Source organism: Kazachstania africana, chromosome 8 (assembly GCF_000304475.1).
Source record: "Kazachstania africana CBS 2517 chromosome 8, complete genome".
NCBI classification, from domain to species: Eukaryota; Fungi; Ascomycota; class Saccharomycetes; order Saccharomycetales; family Saccharomycetaceae; genus Kazachstania; species Kazachstania africana.
The window spans coordinates 45,155-70,275 of record NC_018947.1 but is presented as its reverse complement, the minus strand read 5'-3'; the positions used below and the strand labels follow the sequence as shown (position 1 = coordinate 70,275).

Sequence of the window (25,121 nt, the reverse complement as noted above, 5' to 3'; positions counted from 1 at the left end):
TTAGCAATCTTTGGCGTATGCATTCTCCTAGTATCGCACACCATAGCGACATATATCACCGTTTCATTGCGGCCATCGTTTGTCTTCATTAGTCAAATTTATCAAAATCACATGCAACGACATGTGGCCAGAGACATTTTTTAAAGGATCCCTTTTACATAATAATTAATAATGATGGAAGTAAATCAACCTTTCGGCATCGGGCAGTGAAGGTTAGAGAGAGAAGACTGTATATATAAAGGGAGGGTCCATTGATAAATGTCTTTTCATAAAAACCATTGAATTCATTATCGTAACATCTAATACCAAGACTTAGCGTATACAATTATTCAACAATGTCAAAACAGTGGGCTAGTACAGACGGTGCTTTCAAAAGACAAGTTTCTTCCTTCAGAGAAACAATCTCTGTAAGTCATCCAATTTATAAACCGGCCAAAAATAGATACTGGCTATATGTTTCATTAGCATGTCCATGGGCTCACAGGACGCTTATTACAAGAGCTTTGAAAGGGTTGACTTCTGTCATCGGCGTGACCGTCGTTCACTGGCATTTGGACGAAAAGGGCTGGAGAATGTTACAACCAGATTCTACTGCTGCTGCTGATAGAAAGAACGATTATTTCTACACTCTCTCTGGTGGTATCAAAGACAATGATTCGGATCACTCACATCCTGCAGGTACTATCAAAAATGACTCACAAAGAATGTTCATTGACGGAACTTTTGATCCAAATCACCAATTCAGCAGATTGAGCGAATTGTATCTAAAGAGTAATCCCGACTATTCTGCAAGATTTACCGTTCCTGTATTATGGGATACCGAGACTGAAACCATTGTCAACAATGAGAGTGCTGACATCATTAGAATCCTCAACAGCGGCGTCTTCGATGACTTCGTGGATGATAAGAAATTCAATTCTGTTAACTTAGTTCCCAAAGAATTAGAATCAAAGATCGATGAGTTCAATTCCTGGGTCTACGATAATATCAATAACGGTGTTTACAAAAGTGGTTTCGCTGAGAATCCGGCTGTTTATGAAAAGGAAGTTACAAATGTCTTCAACCATCTAGATAAAGTAGAACAAGTTCTTAAGGAAAAATACGAATCTTTGGAAAGAAAGTTTGATGGTAACACAAAAGATATTCTAAATCACTATTTCACCGTTGGCGAGCAACTATCTGAAGCAGATGTCAGGTTGTATACTACAATCATCAGATTCGACCCTGTCTACGTTCAGCATTTCAAATGTAATTTCACCACCATTAGGGATGGATATCCACACATACATTTGTGGCTAAGAAACTTGTACTGGAACAATCCGGCCTTCAGAGCCACCACAAATTTCGATCACATCAAATTACATTACACTCGTTCCCACACAAGAATCAACTTGCTGGGAATCACCCCCTTAGGTCCAAAACCTGACATTAGATCTTTATAGGCCCCCAAATGACACTTGGCCATGTCTCATATCGATGTAAATCCCTCTATATCATGTCTATTTATGGTATATATCAGGCCCAGTTCCTAATAGGGAAATTTTGTTATGCGGTGCCAGCCATTTTTCCCAATGCGGAAATGTCGCGTAAATTAGTTTTTATTCTAACGTGCTTTGCTGAACTTTTTTTTTGACGTTACCATATATAAGGTAAAAGAGACCTGTGGTATCATGATATTTTATTATATTACTCATCTTGTGCCTCTTTTTATTATATTTCTTCGAGATATTATTTTTATAAATCAATGAGCATGAATTGTACAAGAAAATTTAGTGCAAATATTGCATCTGAAAGAAATGCAAAAGCGTCAACTCCAAGAAGGGCGACCCATACTGCTGTCACTAATATAAGTAGCTCTCCATTTACGCCTTTTTCCTCTTCAGACAATTTATTTCAGTCGGTGCCAAGAAATAACCTATTAAGTTCACCTCCTGTACCGATTTCACCCTTCAATAAATCGAGAAAATATAATACGATATTCAATGAAGAAAATTGTTCCGAGCCTCCAGTGAACTCTTTCTTGGGAGGTAAGTTGGCCTTAACGATAAGCTGCACTGGTAAAGCCATGATATCAAGTCCTCTATCCTCGAGTCCCAAAAAATTGCAAGTACCCACAGGAAATCCCATCAGTGCAGTGTCGCTAACGAAAAATTTGGTTAATGACAAGCATAAAATTTTGAATTTACTGAAGAAGATGAGAAATACTCATGTTACAAATAGATTGAAAAAAACTACTTGTGATAATAAGATTGAGAAACCTCGCATAAAAAATTCCTCCTGTAAGAGAAGAAGCTCAGTGACAGTACCTCTGTCGTCTATTTCTGAGGTAGCATGTAACGCTAATGCCATACCCCAGGTGACGATTACCTCCTCTCCATTACCTCCATCAACACCAAGAAGAGGTACTTCCCAACTTAGAACTGGTTTTACTCCAATAGTGGGCTTAGATCAAGTGCTTCTGGATAATTCAAATGTGACTTCGACTCCATCCTTTGTCGATCAGAGTGCTCATATATTTGGCTTTAATGGCATTACAAACACCCCAAAAAGCAAATCCTTATTGCCCACAAAATTCTCAACCATGTCGCCATTGAGATTTTCAGGTCAAGATAGTTCGCCATCTTCACCATTTCCGTTCAAGATATCCGGCGGTGATCCTTTGTTAATATCAGAAAAATTCAGTAATACTGATAGTAACGCCTTAAACATCCTGCTATCATCTCCAAGAAATCGCTTGCCATCAATATCACACTCTTCTCCCATCAAAAGGCGCAATTCTGGATCTGTCGGACAGAAATTGGAGCCAAAGACACCCAGTATCAACAATAGTACTCAAATTCAATGTACTCCCTTGATAGAACAAACCATGAATGGATCACTAACTTATAAGATAACGCCAAAAATAAAAAATGCCAATTCAACTGAAAGAAATGACGAAGTGCCATCATCGAATGAAAAAGATGATGCTAGGATGGCATTGAAAAAAATAATTAATGGTTATTAAACTCCAATATTGTAATATATACACGATATGCAAATAAAAATATATATTCCTTTAATCTTCCTCTTCTTCAATTTCAGTGGATTCTTTCTCTTCTAAGAACACCTTATTCAGCATGGGCAATATAGCTTTTTGACCTCCAAGAGTTGCGTAATTTACAATCATTCCATCAAACGCAAAACAATACTCTTTAGCCTGTATTTCAATATTATTATCCAATTGTGGGGCTTTTGGATACCTTTGTGAAAAATGTGTCAAAATTAGCTTGTCGACCTCCATCATGTTAGAAACGTTGATAGCTTCATTTATAGTGCAGTGTCTCTTCTTGATTGCATCTTCGACTAAGTCATTATCTAATGTTGCTTCATGGATCAAAAGATCAGATTTGTGACCAATTTCTTTCGCGAATTTATCTATATTCGGTCTTGTATCACCAGAATACGATATTTTGAAACTTTTATTACTGGAAGTTTTTAATACCACCGAATTTGAGTACGCCCAATTACAATGGATAGCTTTGCAAGTTTGAAAAGAAATCATGTTGAGATCTCTGTACATGGCACGGATCAAATCCAAATTCCTGTAGGAGGACGTTTGGTCTAACTCCAATTTGCGTTTTTTCATACCGTTACTATTTTTGGTCACTTCATCCAAAGTTAAAGCCTTAGTCTCCATTCTGACAAACCGGTCATTTATCAAGTGTTCACAACTGATATACTGTATTCTATCTAAAATCTTAGAATCTTCAAATAGTAGCCATTCCTTTACGAATTTGTTATATTGCCATGGTGTAACTAAATAAATTTTTGCATTTTCATCGTCATGATTATGCCTGTACCACTCTTTAAGTAAACTAATGATGCCAAGGTGGTGATCGGCATGTAGATGGCTCAGATATACTAATTTCAAATCTTTGAAAATCCGTTTCTTATCAATTGATGAAAACATTCTATTTATGGTACCTATTGTATTTTCTCCAGCGTCGAAGATAATGTTTCTTTGTTTCATCTCATGATCGGAAAAGTATGGTACTTTAATTAATGTCGAAACAACATTACGGTATTTTGAAGGTAGTGCACTACCTGTTCCTAATGTTATAACTTCGACTTCTTTCGTAGTCTCGTTAGAGTTATTGAAATTGTTCACATTTAGCTGTGATTCGATTAATTTTGGAAATGACACAGCTGGTAAATTTAATGGTTTGATATGCTTGTCGTACAAAGCTTTCCATGAAAATTTGAAGTTGTTTTGGTGGACTTCACAGCTTAAGTCAGCAGGTGGGTCACCTTTAGTATACGCGTTCACTGCAACTGTCGTATTTCTATCAAAAACGAAGACCTTACTATTATCGAAGGATTCCTCAGATACAATTGGATCAGGTTGTGATTGTAGCATTGACGTGCCGGGAAAGGAAGGTCTTTTCTGAAAAAAATCGTAAAACTCTTTGGACATTAATCGATCTAGTCTTGGTAAATTATAACTTTCCAATTGGAGAGCCTTTAGTTTCAGTAAAGTTATGGTAGATCCCATAAATGAGATATTATTAGGAGAAATTTTTGGATGCGATACAATGTGATTTATATTTCTATTCTGCCTATTGAAACAGTTCATAAACTTGATTAATCTATCATTTATTGACACAGTGTCATTCAAAAAGTAATAAACGACACCTAAATCACTACAATCATAATCTTGGAAAGTGGAAATAAAAGAATCAACATAAGAGTCATCTGGAATATCAATTATTAAAAGCTTGGCAAATTGTCTTTCCTTTTCTAAAACTTGACTTGGAAAAACTGTTGTTCCGTCTGGTAAGGTGATAGATTCACCTTTGGTTAATTTTGCAAACAATGGACCCTTGGGGACTCCAAGTTTCACTGCCTCGTCCACCTTAAACCTACCTCTTATCGGATTGAACTTAATTTCATAATTTGTGGAAGAGCTTTGCTTGAAATTTTCTGCATTCAATGGTAAATTAACGTTGAGTAACGGATCGGAAGATGGATCATACCTTGAGGTAGGTTCATTTTTGGGGAACATATTTGAAATAATTGCAGTAAGTGCATCGTTTTCTGTTTTATTGAAATGTTTTTCATTAATTTCAGACGCTTTGACGGTTATAGATCTCACATTTATCAATTTGTCCTTGTAAAAAGCTTCTGTGTTGGTGGATAAGTCGATCCCAAATCTGAAGACAAAATATCTCCACGTAGAGACTACATAATTAATCAATTCACTACCGTAATGCAAACATAATTTATCTTTGCCTTGATCAGCAATTGTAAGAATCATTCCAGGAAGCCCACCAACACAAGACCAATTCAAATTACCAGTTAGAAAGATGTTCTGTAGTTTAGAAATTCTTATTTTATTTTCAGTGATGGATCTTTGTGCACCTTCTGTAATTTTACCAAACATGTAACGATCACCATGAACTGACTGTAACAGTAATAATGGATGCTTCGTGTCTGATGAAGGTTGAGTAACTGGGATTACAGTAAACATAGCTTTGTGACTATGGTGGATTCGATGAAAATAGCGTAATGCTTGTTGGTTATTACGAAATAGTGAATGCTGAAGCCTTTCAGAATATGAGGACAACAACTTTAAGGACGGAACTTTGGATGGACACTTTCTAGAATGAAATACAATGATTAGTAACCTCGGAACGGCGTAGAGTGTTCAATAAGCACCTTCTATTGCTGTAGAATCACTAATCGATGAGGTTAGTATCTCTAAAGCTTAAAAGTGAAAAATTTGTTAATCAGCTTCGGCCGAAATAAGAAAGCAGATTGGCAGTTACGTATAATATCATGAACACAAGTTGAGATAGCCTTACTGTAGTATTGCCATATGCGTATAAAGCCTACGGGTGTGGTAATAGTCTTGTATTATGGGCCTAGCTGAGGAGCCAGGTAGGTTACGCCAGGTTTTAACAGCGTTCTACGCGGACCATGCTTGGAGATGGTGAGACTCAGTTCAATTGCTGTGACAGACTCTCCCAAGATCAAGCAATCTTCCCGGTACAGCCCTTGATGAGTTTGCGCAGTGATACTGTGCAAGGATAGCTCAATTCTCTTGGTGTTCTTTGGTTGTATGGAGCGCAACACAACTTTAGAGTGAAAGAGTGTCAAGACAAACATTCGGAGTCAGGACTTCCAGTGAAACTTAATCACTAACGTTATATGCTCTACTTTACTCAAAGATGGAACCCTCTGGATGACTGTAAGTATGGATACCGATGGTGACTTCTTCTTTTGACTCTGCGAAGAGTTCGAAATTTGACTCGTCTTTCGATGATTGACATTACAATTTACATATAAATACAATGTCAGCTAATGAGCAGCAAACGCAAAGTTGTCTCGAGATAGCTTACCAGCACATCCATCAATATTATGTCATCCTTGAGTAAACCAGGTCGCACCATATTAGCTTCTTCCATCGCTAAAGTGTACACTGATGAAATAGTTTCAAAAATTGCAGATTTGAAGGAGGAGAGGCCCAACGGACCACTATTAGTTGGATTTCTAGCCAACAATGATCCTGCTGCGGAGATGTATGCTACATGGACACAGAAAACATCTGAATCCCTGGGAATAAGGTATGAGTTACGAAGATTCGAAGATAAGGACCTTCTAGAGGAAAGCATAATTGAAGCTAATAATGAAGATTCTGTAGATGGGATAATGATTTACTTCCCAGTGTTTGGTAACGCACAGGATCAGTATCTGCAACAAATAGTGAGCAAAGAAAAAGATGTTGAAGGGTTGAATCATGTTTATTATCAAAATCTCTACCATAACGTCAGATACCTTGATGATGCAAAACAACTCAAGTCTATTCTACCTTGCACGCCACTGGCAATCGTCAAGATTCTCGAATATTTGAAAATTTATAACAGCTTACTACCATACGGGAACCATCTATATGGGAAGAAATGTATGGTTATAAACAGATCTGAAATTGTGGGGAGACCGTTAGCAGCTTTGCTTGCTAATGACGGAGCCATTGTCTACTCTATTGACATAAATAACATCCAAAAATTTACTAGAGGTGAGAGCATACAGTATTCAAGACATCACGTCGAAGATTTGGGTGATTTTACTCAAAACAAATTGAAATCACTTGCCCAGGAATGCGACGTAATTATCACTGGCGTTCCCTCCGAATCATACAAATTCCCAACAGAGTACGTGAGAGATGGTGCCTGCTGCATAAACTTCTCATCCTTCAAGAATTTCAACGATGAAGTAAAGAACAAGGCTTCGCTATACGTGCCCATGACCGGGAAAGTGACCATCGCCATGCTTCTAAGAAACATGCTGAGGCTCATAGAAAACAGAGAGAAATTGAACCAAGAAACGCCTTCCAACTGAGTATATTCTCTTCAACCTTACGACTTCAATAATACAGTATTTCTTTATATAAACAATTAATAGTGTTGCTACCATTTTTTACTCGATACCTCTATGATGTACTTTTGTTATATAGCGAACTATAGAAAGAAAGAAAAAATTTCGTAGATTTCAAGAAAACTTTTATAAACATTCACTAGCTGATATCCATAGAAGAAGACACCCCGAGAGATCAGCCCGTGTAATAGTGAACAGAATGGGCTCTAATCAACCTCTTTTCCAATTGAGAAAGGAATTGGAATCTCCTTCACCGAACGTCTATGTGGATAACGATGATACTGTTAACTACGCTGCAATGGTGGATTCCACGATGGATACCACTATGGACTCGTTCAAGAGTTTCACACAAAACGACCAAGTTAAGATATTCACAGAAAATGAAAAGTACACTGTGGAAAGGCTTGCCACAGCTTTACCAAATAACGTTACAACTTCTCAACTATTGAGCGGTAGTGTTGATACGACGTCAAAGAAAGCTCTCATTAATGATTTAAATAACCTATATGTGTGGGATTACTCGACAGAGCAAACAAGCACGAATTTTGGTGCCCAATATAGAGTTCCGTTGCATTCAGACCATGGTGAACTTGATGCATTACCGTTATGTTTGGTAACATGGCCCTCTACAATGGAGGATATAACTGATTCATCTAGTTTTTCTAATTGTGGGATTGTCATTATTGAAAAAAATTCAGGTCTAATTACCTATTTTGAAGATATTGACTCGATTAATAATCTTTCTTCTCAAATTTCTAGAAACTTGGCTCATACTTTGGATCTTAAATTAGACGATAGTGATGGATACGTTACACATGCATCAAACTGTGAGCCATCTGGTATTGTAGTAGCCACTTCTCATGGCAGAGTATTGTTCGTAACAATTAGAGATTCTATCGGCAGTCCTTCTGTTCAATTGAAACAACAATTAATAAAGGCATCCAAAAAGTTCCTGTTTGGTTTTCGTTTAGGTTCTTCAAAACTTTCTTCCCACAATGTTGTATCTTTGAAAAACGGTCCAATTGTTGGAAAAGGCGAAAGGTTACTTTATATTACTACCCTTAGTGGAGAATTCCAAGCTTGGCAATTATCGGTTTCTTCGAACTCATTTAAAAGAATTAGTACAAATGTATCTGGACAAATAGTAGATTCTTTGAAAGATCTATACCCGTTCGCCTATGGTTCGTTGAAAATACTTGATGCACATCCTCTATTTCACTCTAATCCAAACGTCCATCTGTTCTTATCTTCAATCAATAATAATGACGAAACCTATTATATCCTATCCACCATAATATTCGATGAAAGGACAAACAATTTCACCATATTTTCAACTTACAGATTAAACACCACGGTAACACCCTTACTCAAGGATGATCCTTTACCGAAACTGTTCATTCCAAATGCACTTCATGAAACTTCTTCGCCTGTTACATCTGTATTTGTATTATTCAAGCATTTTGTCATATTGACTCAAGTGAGCTCCAAATTGGATTCAAACTACACGTTAAGAAGAAAATGGGAAGATATAATAAGTTTTCGAGAGGACGTTGACATCATCGGTAGTGGTTATGATACCGATTCTTTATATTTGATGAATAAAGGACTTGGTGGAATAATGAAAATCACCATCAAGCCGACAAACAATGATATAAATGAACTTCAACAAACACCCGGTTTTATCAAATCTCATGTTGACCAAGCTATTTACTTTGCCACATCATCTTCAAATAATCCAGTCGAGTTCAACTTATCAGAAGATATTTTCCTAGAGAATGGTGCAATTGAAAGCGATTTAATTCTATCGGCAGATGAAATATTCAACTCAACTGGTAGATATATCCCACCAACAACTAACAACCTTCAACAGCACTTGAACTTGAGAATAGGTTTTTTCAAGAACCTTTTGAAATTTACTGAACTCAATTTCAATTATAAAGTATCACCAAAGGTAAAATTAGCATTAGTTGAAAAATTTGAAATCATGAATTGCTGTTTAAGATTGTTACAATTCGTTTCCAGATCGGATGAATTTTCTAGTAAGCTAAACAATATTTGGGCTTTAGTGCTTAAAAAACGTGGCCGGACTGTAGATGAGATCGTACTTAACAGACTAAGCGAATTTCCTAACCTGTTTTCCGCTTTTTTGACTGATATTAATGTGGCTTCGGAATCTGTTAACTTCAAATCAAGTTTAATAGATTTGCTTGCGTCTTGTATTTATGAGTGCGTATTAGAGGATGGTGAGCAAACATTGAGGCATTCTAGTTTAAGACTAGATCCATTGGAGATTGATGAAACCAAATTACCGTGGTTCATCTCCCCAGAAAACTTAACCGTATTAAATAAAATATTTTTTGACTATAAGTTCTCCTTAGATAAGGAAAAGATTTCAATAACTACAAATGAAAAGGAACAATTTTTAACATTACTAAAAATATTATATTATTTTTTTAACCAAACCAAGATATGGGTATCTCAATCCGGTTTCCTGCCTAATAGCAAGGAAAATGACCAATTTTCTAAAGCTATTGAATCAATGGATAAATTATACGAAGAGAATCACATTGACTGGAACAGAGTTTTATGTGAGTTGAACTATGAAGAACAATCCTTACAGATCACAGAATTCTATAATGATCTAAAAGCACTCATCGAAACGCTTGAATTGATTCCAAACAATGAAAAGCTATATTTGCAGTTTTTTGACAAATTCCAATATCCGTTTTCCTCTACATTATTTGAATACTACATTAAGAATAATAAATTGCATGATTTGTTTTATAGGTTCCCAAGTCAGCATGATCAACTAATTGATTTTTTCAATAACAATTATCCCAAATATAGCCAATTTTCATGGATTCAAGATATTCTGGATGATGACTATAAAAAAGCATCTAATACACTAGCAAATATTGATTTCTTAGGTGAGTCGATTACAAAGAATCAACTGTCTTTGAATATTGCCAAATTAAGTGGTTTGGTAGAAGAAACTAATGTTGATAATGACGAGCTAGCCAATATCCAACGTAAGCTTGATATATTAGATGGAGAATTTGATCTCTATCAAAAGGTAAAACATGCGGACATCAGTTTGAATGATAGATACAAAAACACACAATTTGAAATTATCTACAACAAGCAAGTCGAAGAGTTGAAACAAGAAAAGACCATACCATTTGTTGAAGTCATTGATTTGTACAGTTTGTTATCTGACAGTGAAAGTTTTGTATATGCTCTCAAGTTATTAGCGTTCAATAGTGACAACTTGGAATATGAACTCAAACAAATACTTATTTCTATGGTCTGGAGAAGATGTGTTTTATGTGATATGGATCGATTACAAGAAGATATCAGGAATAGTATACTTTATCAAGTGATAGAGAAGTTTTTTGAACAAAAATTATATTTCGCCAACTTCCCACTGCCAAGTGTAAGCTTGATTACGGATACCTCGACACTATCGAGAGAGTATCTAAAGCACGTTTATTCCAATGTTTTGAATGAGCAGGAAATCAATAACGTAACAGAGCTGATAAGTGCAAGTATAGAGAGATTGACCGCTGACAGCTCGGAGTTGCAGAAAAGATTACACTCGGCTCTTTCACTAGCTAATGAAGTGACGGGCAGTCATTGTGTGATCAACTATGAAATCAACACAATGGAATTTAAGTAAGAAATAGTATAGGTACCTACTTGTATAATACGAAAATTATTAAGTGATTAAAAAAGCAAATATATAAACTATACACTCATTTTCATTTGAATTCTCGCGTGTGGTAGGTAATCTTCGATCTCAAAGTCTTCAAGCTTAAAATCGTCGATATTTTCGACTTTTCTCTTGATTCTGAGTTTTGGAAAATCTCTTGGTTCTCTAGAGATCTGTTCTTTCAACGCGTCGACATGATCCCTGTATACATGTGCATCTCCCATAACGTGAACGAACTCACCGGGTTCCATATCACACACATGCGCTATCATGATGGTTAGTAATGCGTATGATGCTATATTAAAGGGAACACCTAGGCCCATATCACAGGATCTTTGATATAGCTGGCAGGATAACTTTGGCTTGCCATCTTTAGGAAAGCTGACATAGAACTGGGAAAAGACATGACAAGGTGGTAATGCCATCAATGGAAAATCTGGTGGATTCCATGCACTCATTATAAGTCGTCTGTCGTATGGATTCGTCTTTAACTTATGGATTAAATCTTGTAATTGGTCGACACCTTGGCCAGTATAGTCATCATCACAAGTCTTGTATTTCGCTCCAAAATGTCTCCATTGAAACCCATAAACAGGACCCAAATCACCCTCTCTTCTATCAGTCAAGCCTAAACCATCAAGATACTCCCTGGAACCATTACCTTCCCAGATTTTGACACCTTGCTCACTTAATTTTTTACCATCTGTACAACCAGAAATGAACCAGAGTAATTCTAAAATGATACCTCTAGTAAAAACTTTCTTAGTAGTTAATAGCGGAAATCTGCTGTTATTCAGATTAAAACGTAATTGTGGTGGTGCAAACAAACTGTAAGTACCTGTACCCGTTCTATCTGGTCTAAATTCACCTTCTTCGATAATGCGCTTGCATAACTCTAAGTATTGTAATTCTTCAGCATTGGTAATCTTCTTGGTTTCTTGCTCTGTCATTGCCCTAGTTTATTCTCAATTCCTTGACTAACGGATTGGTTATATCTCTATGGTTCGATGCTTAAACTACACTTACGCGTTTTATTATCAAAATTCTTTTACGTGTTAGATATTTTCAGATCACGTGCAATATCACAATCCATATTTTCTCAACATTAACTTGAGAAGTGGTACAGCGAAGAGTGAGAAAGTAGTGATATTCATTGAGAACAGAAGGTTAGAGAGGCAGTTTATCCCAGTTTTACAGAGTAGTTCGAATAATAATTACGGAGGTACTCAACAGATTCAAGTCGGAGAGCCTGATTGTAAAAGGTACAGAGGAGATTCCAATAGTGCTGAAGAAAAAAATAAATCAATAGGATAAGGCATGGCAAATTTGACACCCTTGTTTAAGAAATACGTTTCAATCATTGAAGTTGAATTAAATGATACGGACAAGACCAATGAAAGCTCCATTTCTAAGAAGCCTTATGAAGGGCTTACTCTGAAGGATTCATTTGTCAAAGAATGTTATGATTTATTGAAATCCACCAATGAACTGGGGAAAATCTTGAGGACGATAGAAACAGAGTACCAGAATGATAATAACTTGAATATGACAGAATCTGAAAAAGATGATTTTGATACAGATTTTAGGCTGCAATTGCAATCTTACATCAAAAAGTACAAACAGCTTGAAAAATATGAGAATGATAGACAGAAATTTATCGATGAAAGTATCCTCTCAGCTAAGAGTAATATTTTGCATCCTTTTTCAAGAAATCAAAAGATTTTGACTAATTTCCATCGTACAAATAACAAGTTTAGAATTGGGGTGCTTCAATCTTTAAATTTGATCATCTCATCTATATCTGCTGATTTCACTTCTTTGCAGCAACAAAGGTTGAAGAATCGAAGGAAATTCCAAACTTTAAACTTCAGTGCGGCTTCCCCCTCGACGGAACTTGATTATTCCTCAGTTCATGATCCAGTGAATATTTCTCTGTCTCATTCTCCAGTTGAGAGCGTTACCGATGAAGTAAGAAGATACGAAGAAACAATGTCAAAGTTAACCCAAGAGCAGATACAGCTGCTTGAAACTGAACACGAAGAGTTACTTAATTTTAAGAATGAACAGCTTAGAAGTGTTGAAAAGATTAATAAAACAATTCTGGATATTGTGACAATACAGAATGAACTCTCTACTCATTTGCAATTACAGTCACAGGATATAAATACCATGTTAGACAATCAAGATGAAATTGAGTTGAATATAGAAAAGGGTAATAAGCAACTGAATAAAGCCAAAAAGGCAGCAAGCAGATCCGCTAAATTCACTACATATATTGCATTTATCATTGGTATATTGGTTTTGTTATTAGATTATATAAGCTAATCATTCATTATTTAGGATTGCACCTGTCGCAATAGTCCTACCATCCTTTCTTAATATGATTCTACCGAGATGTTTATTCTCATCAAAAGTCAGCATAGGCAGCCATCTTTTCCTTTCAGTCAATTCGACTTCAACGATTGCAACTTGGTTAGAGGAAATGTGTTTTACCTTCTTTTTCAAAACCTTCGTTGGATCATTTTTGTCTAGGACAGATATCAGCTTGTTTATCCTTGCAGGATGTTCACAAACACCTCTAAATAACATCAGCGGTGTCCCAGGCAGTAAGGGTCTACTCATTTGAAAGGTTAAAATTCTAGTTGTGAAAGTTTGCATTGATGAGACATCGTACTCTACTGAAGCACATAGATCACCGTTTTCGATATCTGCTGGATGTGAATTACGTAACTTAAGAGTAACGAAATCACCCTTTGATGCAACGTTGAGAGATGTATGACTGTTAACATTGAGAAGAATTTTATCTACAAGGACACTCTGCTCTGATGGGAAGATCGTTATTGATTCACCAGGCTGGATTGTACCAGATTCGACTCTGCCAGAAATAAAACATTCGTCATCTTTCTTTGTGGTAATTACTTCCATTACAGAGAATAAAAATGGTGAATTTAGAACTTCTTTAGGATTGTGGAACTTATCATTTAAGTCTATTGCCACGCCTTCCAAGGTTTGAGTTAAATTGGGACCATCATACCACTCCAGTAGATTTTCGGGGTATGGTATCTTATATACACCTTCACCAGAAAATCCACTACAAGGCACCCAACTAATTTGTTCCTTCTTAAAACCGACGTCGTTCAGTAGAAAATCACTTAATTTGGTCTTAATTTCATTGAATCTTTCTTCAGACCATTGAACGCTGTCTAATTTATTCATAACAACAAGGATATTAGAAATATCCATACTTCTTGCTAATAAAGTGTGCTCTTTAGTTTGACCATCCAAACTGAAACCAGATTCAAATGCTCCAATACCACAGTCGATCGTGAGAACAGCAATATCAGCTTGTGAGACACCGGCAATGGCATTAGGAACAAAGTCCCTATGGCCAGGTGCGTCCACGATGGTGAATTTAGCTTTCTCGGTTTCGAAATGACTTGTACAAATGGAAACTGTGACACCACGTTCTCTTTCTTCTGTTGTTTGATCCATTACCCATGCCAAATGGAAGGAGCCCTTCCCAATGCTTTCACTTTCTTTCTTCAACTTTCTCATATGTTTAGTATCCACAGCACCAATATCATATAATAATCTCCCCATTAATGTCGATTTACCAGCATCAACGTGACCCAAGACAACAAAACTTAATTGGGGTTTCTTGTTTTCAGTAAGATATTTTTCCATGTCAATTGGATTCCTTGGTTTTGTAGGTACTCTAATTCTTGTGTACGGCTTGATTATTACTTCTTCTTTTGCTGAACGAGAGGGACTTAATTCTTCATCTTCCTCATCCGTGAGCCAGTCATCAATAGGTTCTGAAACTTTTAATTTTTGTAGGTTCTCTGTGATTTTGGCCACTGGAGCAGGTGGTGCCTTGACAACTACCTTCTTCTTCTTGAAGGACTGTCTTAAGTGTGAAAGAGCGGCATCCAGGTCAAAATCATTATCAAAAATAGCAAGTTTCACGTCAAAGTTATTCCAGCCCACGTATTCTTCTTCTTTCAGCTTATTCTTGGCAGCTGGCAGCACTTGACTCATCAAGTCATATTCTTCATCGTTTAAATAGTCATCAAAGTCAGCTTCGTCCTGAAACTCTGGAATTTCATTGTCATCCATATAATCATCGTCGTAATCATCGTATCTAGACATCTTTAAGCGTTGCTTGGGTGTATATTCCTAGTGATGATGTTGTTCCTGAATATAGCGATGCTGTAAATTTTTCACCTAAAACTCGGCAGAGACTTAATTTTTCTTATATACAAGATGAAGCTTATGAAATTATTTACGATTAGTAATTTGTAGGGTGTGATGAGCCGATATTGGGTGCGAAACAATGGACTTAACTGTAGTCAGTGGCTCTAACAAGAGCCATTCATCCTATGTACCACATCTGTTTTCTTTTCTTTCGATCTTCTCTGGCAACAGCTCTCTGTTCATGCCATCTTGATTTGATAGTTTGCAGTCTTCTATCCATTTCCTTGGATCTCTCCGGTGAGACACTTGACACAATCGAGATGAACAAAGGCGACACATCGTACTTCTTCGCCAGAGTTTTCCTCGTGTAGATAGTGGGGTTTTCCTTACGTAGCTTGATGATCTCCTGTACCTGCTCAGGTTTCAAATGGTAAGTCTTATGACCTCTCATAGTGCTCTTGCTGCAAAGTACTGCCGGTGCCACCTGACTCTGTACCTTGTCTTTAGAATGTGCCCTGATTTGATCGATGTATCTGCGTCTAATATCATCCTTTGGTAGAAACAATAGTGGTATCGTTTCACTGTTGATGGACCCCGTTGGGGAGGACTGTGACGGATCGAAGTACAGACCCACAGGCAACTTTTTTTGTCCCTTCAAATAGCCCTGGTAGTTGGAAGCTGACTTCTTATAGTTGTAGATCGTACTTTTATGTTTCTGCAGTTTGGGCAACTCATTTGTGACACCATTCGCCAAGCTCTCCAGCTCCTTCGAACTTGCAGTACTTACATGAAATCTTCTAACGAAATTGAGCATCATCGTCCGCCTCATTAAGTGATTTGCTATCCAATTTGGTGTATATATGTCCTTCATATCTGTTCCTTCCTTGAAATATAAAAAAATTGTTTTCTACTAAAAATATGTTGAGACTCGATTAGCTCATCACGGACCTGCAAAGCCAATAATAACAAGCACCAGATGTCTAAAGAACAGGATTTGATAGATTGTGTGCAAAAGCATACATCTTCAAACGTCACACCCAATTTTTTGGACACACTTCGAAGAATTTCAGCGAAGAATTCTACAAATGTACAAGGGTTCATTGACTCTAGCAAAGCTTTAGGTAAATTTGAAGGTGAAGAGTCATTTTTAGCCGAGTTACACTGTAAATTATTGAATAATGAGACTACTAGTACTGGTAGCAAGGTTGCAGCAAAGAAGCGGAAGGTACGATTGTCATACATGAATGAAGGAGATGACGAAGAAGATGATGACGGAAATGAAGATTTTATAGTAAATCCATTTCTAACCAAAGAATCGCCAAAAGTCAAGTCTACATCTCAAATAAAGTTCAAAAAGCTTGATAGGGGTGATGCACAACGTCTTAAAGAATATGCTTCTCCAAGTGTATCAAGTAAGGTTATCCCAAAGCCTAGCACAAAGAATGACCAGACTTCTATACTGAACCGATTTATACCTGGACGCCCCAAAATGGGCCGCAATGACACTATATCAGAGACTGATAGAGAATGGTACAATTATGATGATGACTATGGTAATCCCGTGCCTCAAGAAGAATCCTTTATAAGTGAACTACAGTTCAAACGTCCACACCTAACTTCAGATATAGATGTGAGCAACATCCATACACAAGTTCAGGTGGACTCACTGTCTATAAATGAAAGAAAGGAGTGGATTCCGCAGTTCTTGAAAGTTTATACACAGGAAAGAAACATTTCCGACTCAACAATTCTAGGTTCATTGGCTGAACAGAATGCGCAAGATGGATTAATCAACCCTTTCAAGAAACCTGATGGCCAATTTGCAATTAATGCTAGGAAAGGTAGTAAGTTAGTTAATTTCAAAAGAATATCAAAGGAGCAACGAGCTAAGGCAAAAGAGAGTACTGCTGTCGCCGGTACTCAATTGGGTAATCTATTAGGTTTGAAAGAGTCCCATGAAAAACGAGAAGAGGATACGACGCAGCACACAACTTTTGAAAATACTCCTGAGGACATTGAATCTACCCGTAGGTCATTACCTGCGTTCAAAGTAAGATCAGATTTGCTCACGATGATAAGAGACAACCAGATTTCAATTATTATTGGTGAAACTGGTTCTGGTAAAACGACACAATTAGCTCAATATTTATATGAGGACGGTTTTTGCTCTGGAGGAAGATTAATTGGTATTACACAACCACGTAGGGTTGCAGCAATGTCAGTGGCTAACAGAGTAGCCCTTGAAATGAACGTACAATTGGGTGAGGAGGTTGGTTATTCCATTAGATTTGAAGACTACACATCCCCTAAGACCAGGCTCAAATTTATGACTGACGGTATTCTTCTCCGCGAGACATTATTAGATCCAGAATTAGAAAAGTATGGCTGTATTATAATTGATGAGGCCCATGAACGGTCCTTAAATACTGACATAATGATTGGTATTTTAAGAAATTTGCTCGTTAAAAGAAGGGACTTGAAACTGATAGTAACCTCTGCAACAATGAATGCAGCAAAATTTTCTGAATTTTTTGGTAATGCCCCTCAATTTACTATTCCTGGTAGAACATATCCTGTTGATATAATTTATTCTAAAAATCTAGTCAACGACTACGTGGAGGCTGCTGTCACTGAAGCTGTAAAAATTCATTTGTCCAATAAGATCTCAAGCGGAGACATCCTGATTTTCATGACAGGTCAAGAAGATATCGAAGTATGCATGGATTTGATTAAGGAAAAGCTGACAGAAGTATATAGCAAAAAATTTGGAATCTCGAAATTTGAAGAAATAAGCGACCTTGAGATCTTTCCTCTATACTCAGCTTTACCGCCTGCTCTCCAAAATAAAATATTTAGGAAGCTGGATGATAGCAGAAGAAAAATAGTAATTGCGACTAATATTGCAGAAACCTCTTTAACTATTGATGGGATTAGGTACGTAGTAGACTGTGGTTACTCAAAACTTAAAGTTTACAATCCAAGAATAGGGTTGGACAGTTTGGCCATAACTCCAATCTCCCGGGCTAATGCCAACCAACGTTCAGGAAGAGCTGGTCGTACTTCTACTGGTGTAGCATATAGACTCTACACCGAAGAGACGTTGGAAACTGAGATGTACGTCTCCACTATTCCTGAGCTTCAAAGAACAAGTCTGCAAAATACAATACTACTTTTGAAATCTCTTGGGGTCAAAGATGTTTTAAGCTTCCCATTAATGGATTCCCCGCCCTTACAAACATTGTTAGCCTCCTTATACGACCTATGGCTCATAAATGCGATTGATAATTTTGGAAACTTGACTAGTTTGGGGAAATTAATGTCCAAATTTCCATTACAACCATCTCTAGCAAGGATTTTGATTACTGCTTCCTACAACGATTGTAGTGAAGAAATGTTGACTATAGTGTCAATGCTTTCAGTACCTCAAGTATTTCAAAGGCCAAAACAAAGGGAGAAGGAGGCAGATTTGGCAAGAAGTAAGTTTTTCGTGCCTGGATCTGACCATTTAACACTTTTGAACGTTTACTCACAATGGAAGCAAAATAAGTTCTCTTCTCAATGGTGTACAAAGAATTTTGTTCAATATAGGGCAATGTGTAAAGCACATGATATAAGAGAACAGCTTGTAAAGATTATGGGAAAGAATAAAGTGCTATTAACCTCATCCGGTACTGATTGGACAATTGTAAAAAAATGTATATGTTCAGGTTTTGCACATCAGGCTGCAAAACTTTCAGGATTGGGAAAATATGTTCATATGAAAACGGGTATGGATGTACAGCTTCATCCAACCAGTACCCTATTTGGCCTGGGTGACCCTCCTTCTTACGTAGTGTATAATGAGCTGTTGATGACTTCAAAAGAATATATTTGTTGCGTCACAGCTGTGGACCCCTTTTGGCTGGTAGAATCTGGGCCGCTTTTATATGGCATTAGAAGGATAGATGATGATAGTTCATATCATCAGTCATTTGCCTTAATGCAGCACAAAACTGGTAACGATCATGCTAGAGAAAAGAGACAGAGGGATGATATTGAAAGAGAGATAAACAGATGTCTAGAGAAAAGGACGCAAATGATTATACAGTTGCAGCAAGATAATAAGAAGGCTGAATCATTACTGAAGCGCGAGCACTTGGATAGGACCAAGCTTGACGGAACGGGTTCCTTCAGAATTGGGCTAAAAAAAGGAGACCTGCCTGAATATTGGTGGGTATACGTCTTTAATACATATGATTGATGAATATATAAACTTTATAGAACGCCCGAAGCTATGTAATATTACCTGTAAGAGGATAGGTATAATTCCTCACTGGACGATGGCCCGAATACGACATTCTGGAAATTCTCATAAAACTTGCCATATTGCCCACAGTCAGACTGTTCATAGAGTGAATTGGCTTCTGGTAGCCATTTAGTCATGTTTTTGATTCTCTTCAAGCTTGCAGGATGAGTACTTAAAAATTCAAAATTTAGTTGACCACTCATTCTTGCTATTTTTTGTTCAAAAGCTGACATTCGCTCCCATAACTTAACACTCTCGTCGGGATTGAAACATGCTCTCGCCATAATCATAAGGCCAATGTAATCTGCTTCAGTTTCCATCTGCCTAGAAGCTGGCATCCTTAGTAATCCATCAGTTAAAAAATCGTTAATACCTTGTATACCTGTTAATGCATATACCAGTAGACTAATTAAAGAATAGACAGGAGCTTTAGATAAATTTTCTGATGTGTGCCTAGCTAATTGATGAGCAAATTCATGAGAGAGAACTGTGGCAATTCCATCGTCATTCTGGCAAATATTAAGCATACTACTGAATACAAAAACTTTCCCTCCAGGTAGAACAAAGGCGTTAGGAGGTGCCCTTGGGTCGTTAACAACATGAATTTTCCACTTTATTCCTTCTAAGGCATATTTGTCTACAGTTGGATCTTTGTAGGCAGCATCTACAATTTTTGCAAATATGGACTGAATTTTCCTTGTCAATGGATGATTTTGAGGCAAAATCTGATTTGCAGTTTCCTGAATTATTGAATTGTATGAATAACTCCCAATTTTCATCTCTAGAGAACGTGGAATGAAGATGAATCTTTTTCGTCCACTTACTGGAGCTTCTTCCAGATGTGTTACGTAGAACAGAGAGGCTGCACCTAAAACCAAAGCCAATGATTTCCTTGACTTGGGGTCATTCAAATAGTCGTAAAATGATCTCTGACGCTGGTTATTGAATCTTTGGTAGGTGTAATTAGAATATGATCTCGTATTTTTTAGAATAAAAGGTGAAATACTAGAGCTGTAATAATGATTCTGGAAGCCAAACTTACTTAGCTGGACAATAGGACGTTGAGCCGTCGTAATCCCACGTTTAAGATGCTTGAGCATGTTTAGATCGTTGTGTTAATTGAAGTTGTTCCTATGCAATGAACCTATTTGATTTGGTTGACAAATTTTTAACGTTTATCTCTTGTGCCTGGCAAAAAATAAAAATCCAATGGTCTAAAACTTATATACCGAACAGTCACTATATGAACAGTTTATTTAGTTTATATGTCAAAGGAATCGTCTATTTGTATCGGATTGTTAGTGCCAGCTTGATGAGATCCATTCTGCAGTTCTGTATATCTTTTTTGTGTCTTATAATACAATAAGGAGGCAGTTATGCCCAGAATTGCCACAGCAACCGCGATACTGATCAAATCAAACATTCTGGACCCAGTAGACTCGGTTTCAGCTAAATTCTTGATCCTAGAACCAATGAATAGATAAACAAACAGTTTTGGAGTGGTGATCAGATTTGCCAGAGAGAAATTTCTAACAGAAATACCATGAATACCGGCAAGAGCGCCATTTGTCAAAGAATAAGGGAAGGGACAAAGCCTGATTAGCGCTAGAATTAAGTAACTGTTATTTTCTTGTAGAATTGATGCCAATGCTTCGAATCTCTGGTTTATATGAACTAATTGCTCGGCTCTCTTGTGTAACAAGTTCTGGAAAAGAGCAAAAGATGCTATTGAACCACAGACCGAGCTAATTGATAATATAATCCATCCTTTAAAAGTAACTCCATATAGTAATCCAGTACTAGTGGATAAAAATGAATATCCTATCAATGGTGGGAAGGAAACCATGAAAAGCAGCAACATCAGGATGGGTGGCGTGGATTTCTTGGCTTGTAAATCATTTGATGTGTCAACAATCTTTTCCAGGATAGCATTGTGAAATATCAAGAACAATATACCTACTATGAAGGCAATTGTTCCAAATATACAAAGTGCAACACGTTGCCATGTAGGCAGTGCATAAAAATAGTTGGTCAAATCGAAGAAAGTTTTCTTTACCTTGTAGGATACACGTTGTCTGGGGGTTAAATTGTACATATCTAGAAAATTGTTATCCTCCGAAACATCATTCATATCATTAAAAGTTAAATCTCCATCCATATTTTGAAAGTAAGAGTCAAATTCATCATCATCATTTTCTGGAAATGGTCCATTATCAGTATCGTTAAATTCTAACTCTTGCATGGTTTCATTCGACATCTTTCTCTGGGTTTTATTTGAAACAATCGCAAATTGACGGAAGTATTATGTAAAATGTCCCTAGTACAGTACTCCAACTAGTGTAGACAAGACGCTGCTAATAAGATGTCTTCAAATACAGCCTGCTACACCTGCCAATAACTGTTGCTTTGTAATTCTGCCGGGGTTCTATTCCTCGGCTTTCACCTTACAGTGCAAAATTGAAGATCTTCAACAAGAAGACACACAGCAAAGAGTTTAATCAAAACGTTACAAGATGTTTCTCACAGAATTTGATATTTGGAAAACAAAAAAGAATATATATATATATTTGTACGTAAAAGGTGCTTGAATTCGTTCATTAACAGTTTTTTTCAAGTTTGTTCAATGCAAGGGAGTTCCCAGAGAAGACGGCGTAGTACTTTTGTTTTGTGCTTTTGTTTTGGGAGAAATTTCGCCACTGTTATCTTCCAGCAATTCGAATCTGGTAAACTTCTTGCTCTTTTTACTTGAGGAACTGGTTTCACTCAGAGGACGCTGTTGGTAATCTTCTTGAAATGGATAAGGAAAATCTTGTTCGTAACTTGTCTCAGCACTATTTCTTTCGGTGTCCGTCAATTGCTCTTCTTCCTCCTCTCCTTCTCCCGTGTCAGTCTCCATTTTGCTTTTTAAAGCACTTTCCCTGCTTTGTATAATAGACCTTACTACTGGCATATCTTCGTTGTCTGACTCGGTAGCAAAGATATTGTGATCATCAGTGATAGGTGTCCTCTTTTTTGTCTTTTTTGTATCTTTTAATCTCCATTCATCTTCGGGGCTCAGTCTGAATTCCAATCTGCCTGAAGTTGGTCTTGATACAAATGATGCTGCGTCGTTATATATGACTGTATTTGGTGGTTCTATAGTGCGCGATAATTTTCTGGCATCAGGTAAGGTTAATGAACGTGCTTCAAACGGTGGGTAAATATGTCCTGAACTGGCTCTCTTGTGAGAAGAAACGCTAAACTCGTTATGTCTACTTGTTTGTCTTGAAATACGTGATCCAGGAGATGATACTGAAAACGACATTTGTTTGCCATGGCCATTGTTGTAGTGATGTATATGGTGTTTTACACGGGTACCGGTATCCGATTTCCTACGATGAGGTTTTGTCGCCATTGAATTTGGAGCAAAATTCAATCTACCACTAGTGGAACGCCTATAGATTCTTGCGTTCTCTCTTAATAGCGATAAGGAGCTTGTAGCATCAGAATCTAATATGTTATCATCATCCAGGACATTAGCATCGTTCAGAGCACTTTTATGCCTCTTTTTACCTGCTATCGGTATCAAAGCGCTCCGACTATGACCGTTACCATTTATTGATGGTGACTTGATTAAGCCAACAGATGTATCACTAAATTGCAAGGGGTTCTTGATAGAGGATGATACAATCATTTTACCCTTCAAATATGAAATGGCTTTGTCAAGAGCAAATTCCTGACCACAGTGATTTTGAATGATTGAGACTTTGGGCCATGTAGCACGAGCCCCATTGGTAATTTCCCTTAGGAGAAATTCTTTTGTCGGATTGGTAAGAAGTTCGTTTACTCTGAGAAGCGTTTTCATTTCAGGTAATATTGTGACATCTCCGGAGTACTGTTGTGAAAGGACAGATCTCAATTTTGTTAACGTGTTTTTAGCGATCCCTAACTCACTTCCTATCTCCAAAGCATGTATAACTTCATTAGCCATGAAGTTATAAACTTTGGTTAGATTTTGCCTCAATCTCGCACTAAATTCATCCTCAATTTCACCACCGACACAAGATAGAGAAAGTTTTAAAAATGGATAGACGTGTATGTTTACTTGGCATGCTATGATATGGTCAATATTGAACATTTCAGAAAGTCTTGAAATTGGTAAATCATTATCCACAGAACCATCCACGAATTTTACAGAGCTACTTCCAGACCATTCTCTCGTTTCCCCTGTTTTCAGGTCCTTTTCATATAATGGTGTGGAGGGAAAGATTCCAGGTAAGGAACATGATGCACAAACGGCAGACCAAATCAAAACATTCGGGGCAGTTAAATTATTTAGTAATCTGGGCTGTTCAAATAGTGAAGCTGGGGATACGGTAATATTTAAGATTTTCCCAGTTCTATTGTAGGCCTCTCTAAAAGTTAGGTCACCTAAAAATTCAATCATTGTACTCATTAAATGTTTATTATCAAACCAGGTACCATTCTTAAAAAATCTTGAAATTTTAATGAGGAAATTTTCACTTTCACTTTTTTTCTTATCATCTTTGAAGATGTTGAAATCGGTATCCAATACATGTTCTAAAAGATTGGGGATTTCATCTTTGTAATGAACTGTCAATATGCTTGCAACAATAGCGCCTGCACTACTGCCGCTAATGACACGGGGTAGTAAGTCCAGTTCAAATAGTGTTACAAGAACACCGATGTGAAATAGACCAAAGGTACCCCCTCCACTCAAAACTAAGGCGGTCCTACCAATATTTCTTCTTGTCTGTTGCAATATTCCTATCAAATAATTTTCATCTAGATCGGAATGAACGAGAGCTTCTAGGCTTTTCTTAGATTCCTTCATGTACTGATCGATTAAAGTCTTTGTACCGACGTGGGAGTGGCGGTATAGATTTACATTTCCAATATTTCCCAGATTTCTAACCCAGTTAGTTCTTATTAGGTATAATAACTGAGAGTAATCTTGGTCCAGTCTTGCCTTCCTCAACTTACGAGTAACTTCTTCGATTAATTTGTAATCGTATAAGGTTGAGTCATTTTTCTGTTTCCATTTATTTGTGTTAGTTAACTCATCCAACCTAAGACCAGTGGTACTCCATTCTTCATATGACATTGCGTGTTGCTTTTGCACCTTGAGTTTTTCAATTAGGAGATCCTTTTCGTAGTCTCCTATAAATATCCCATAAAAATAATTTTTTAACCTAGTCAAACAAGAACCCACTTCTTCCTGTGCTTCACAGTTCACAGCATCATCTTCATTGTCTTTTGAATCCGGATCTTCAGTTGTTGACTCTTTCTTATCGCTGTCTGGGTCCTGTACATCAGGCCCTCTGCGTCGTAAGATACTGTTTAAATTACTATTATTGTGATGATAATGGGTCGAACCATTTTTGGACCCAAGTCCTAGAACGTACTCATAGTACTTCTCTATCAGGTGTTGTGTGACAGGATATGCTCTTCTTTGAAGTGCCATAGTAGTTGAAAGATGTTTTACCATAGTTAATCCTTCAAATATACGGTTATTATACT

General features: G+C 37.1%; 13 protein-coding genes across 13 annotated transcripts; 6 read left to right on the top strand and 7 right to left on the bottom strand.

The window, feature by feature from the left end:
• Positions 1-335: 335 nt before the first annotated feature.
• ECM4 (S-glutathionyl-(chloro)hydroquinone reductase) lies at positions 336-1,442 on the top strand (the record flags this gene model as incomplete). Its single annotated transcript, XM_003958535.1, has 1 exon — positions 336-1,442. One exon carries the CDS (start codon positions 336-338, stop codon positions 1,440-1,442), a length of 1,107 nt encoding a protein of 368 aa, XP_003958584.1.
• A 302-nt stretch (positions 1,443-1,744) lies between these two features.
• Positions 1,745-3,004, top strand: MSA2 (Msa2p; the record flags this gene model as incomplete). The annotated part of the gene is made up of 1 exon (XM_003958534.1): positions 1,745-3,004. The coding sequence occupies one exon, from the start codon at positions 1,745-1,747 to the stop codon at positions 3,002-3,004; it is 1,260 nt and encodes a 419-aa protein (XP_003958583.1).
• Positions 3,005-3,055: 51 nt separating this feature from the next.
• TRZ1 (tRNase Z) lies at positions 3,056-5,506 on the bottom strand (the record flags this gene model as incomplete). Its single annotated transcript, XM_003958533.1, has 1 exon — positions 3,056-5,506. The coding sequence occupies one exon, from the start codon at positions 5,504-5,506 to the stop codon at positions 3,056-3,058; it is 2,451 nt and encodes an 816-aa protein (XP_003958582.1).
• Positions 5,507-6,396: 890 nt separating this feature from the next.
• Positions 6,397-7,377, top strand: MTD1 (methylenetetrahydrofolate dehydrogenase (NAD(+)); the record flags this gene model as incomplete). The annotated part of the gene is made up of 1 exon (XM_003958532.1): positions 6,397-7,377. The coding sequence occupies one exon, from the start codon at positions 6,397-6,399 to the stop codon at positions 7,375-7,377; it is 981 nt and encodes a 326-aa protein (XP_003958581.1).
• A 235-nt stretch (positions 7,378-7,612) lies between these two features.
• NUP133 (Nup133p) lies at positions 7,613-11,089 on the top strand (the record flags this gene model as incomplete). The annotated part of the gene is made up of 1 exon (XM_003958531.1): positions 7,613-11,089. One exon carries the CDS (start codon positions 7,613-7,615, stop codon positions 11,087-11,089), a length of 3,477 nt encoding a protein of 1,158 aa, XP_003958580.1.
• Positions 11,090-11,157: 68 nt separating this feature from the next.
• Positions 11,158-12,072, bottom strand: CDC21 (thymidylate synthase; the record flags this gene model as incomplete). Its single annotated transcript, XM_003958530.1, has 1 exon — positions 11,158-12,072. One exon carries the CDS (start codon positions 12,070-12,072, stop codon positions 11,158-11,160), a length of 915 nt encoding a protein of 304 aa, XP_003958579.1.
• A 367-nt stretch (positions 12,073-12,439) lies between these two features.
• UFE1 (Ufe1p) lies at positions 12,440-13,447 on the top strand (the record flags this gene model as incomplete). Its single annotated transcript, XM_003958529.1, has 1 exon — positions 12,440-13,447. One exon carries the CDS (start codon positions 12,440-12,442, stop codon positions 13,445-13,447), a length of 1,008 nt encoding a protein of 335 aa, XP_003958578.1.
• On the bottom strand, positions 13,448-15,271 carry HBS1 (ribosome dissociation factor GTPase HBS1; the record flags this gene model as incomplete). Its single annotated transcript, XM_003958528.1, has 1 exon — positions 13,448-15,271. One exon carries the CDS (start codon positions 15,269-15,271, stop codon positions 13,448-13,450), a length of 1,824 nt encoding a protein of 607 aa, XP_003958577.1.
• A 223-nt stretch (positions 15,272-15,494) lies between these two features.
• MRPL20 (mitochondrial 54S ribosomal protein mL58) lies at positions 15,495-16,133 on the bottom strand (the record flags this gene model as incomplete). Its single annotated transcript, XM_003958527.1, has 1 exon — positions 15,495-16,133. One exon carries the CDS (start codon positions 16,131-16,133, stop codon positions 15,495-15,497), a length of 639 nt encoding a protein of 212 aa, XP_003958576.1.
• Positions 16,134-16,292: 159 nt separating this feature from the next.
• On the top strand, positions 16,293-19,556 carry PRP16 (DEAH-box RNA helicase PRP16; the record flags this gene model as incomplete). The annotated part of the gene is made up of 1 exon (XM_003958526.1): positions 16,293-19,556. The coding sequence occupies one exon, from the start codon at positions 16,293-16,295 to the stop codon at positions 19,554-19,556; it is 3,264 nt and encodes a 1,087-aa protein (XP_003958575.1).
• Positions 19,557-19,597: 41 nt separating this feature from the next.
• OMA1 (metalloendopeptidase) lies at positions 19,598-20,701 on the bottom strand (the record flags this gene model as incomplete). Its single annotated transcript, XM_003958525.1, has 1 exon — positions 19,598-20,701. The coding sequence occupies one exon, from the start codon at positions 20,699-20,701 to the stop codon at positions 19,598-19,600; it is 1,104 nt and encodes a 367-aa protein (XP_003958574.1).
• A 161-nt stretch (positions 20,702-20,862) lies between these two features.
• Positions 20,863-21,858, bottom strand: TVP38 (Tvp38p; the record flags this gene model as incomplete). Its single annotated transcript, XM_003958524.1, has 1 exon — positions 20,863-21,858. One exon carries the CDS (start codon positions 21,856-21,858, stop codon positions 20,863-20,865), a length of 996 nt encoding a protein of 331 aa, XP_003958573.1.
• Positions 21,859-22,221: 363 nt separating this feature from the next.
• TGL4 (triacylglycerol lipase) lies at positions 22,222-25,089 on the bottom strand (the record flags this gene model as incomplete). The annotated part of the gene is made up of 1 exon (XM_003958523.1): positions 22,222-25,089. The coding sequence occupies one exon, from the start codon at positions 25,087-25,089 to the stop codon at positions 22,222-22,224; it is 2,868 nt and encodes a 955-aa protein (XP_003958572.1).
• Between the last annotated feature and the right edge of the window lie 32 nt (positions 25,090-25,121).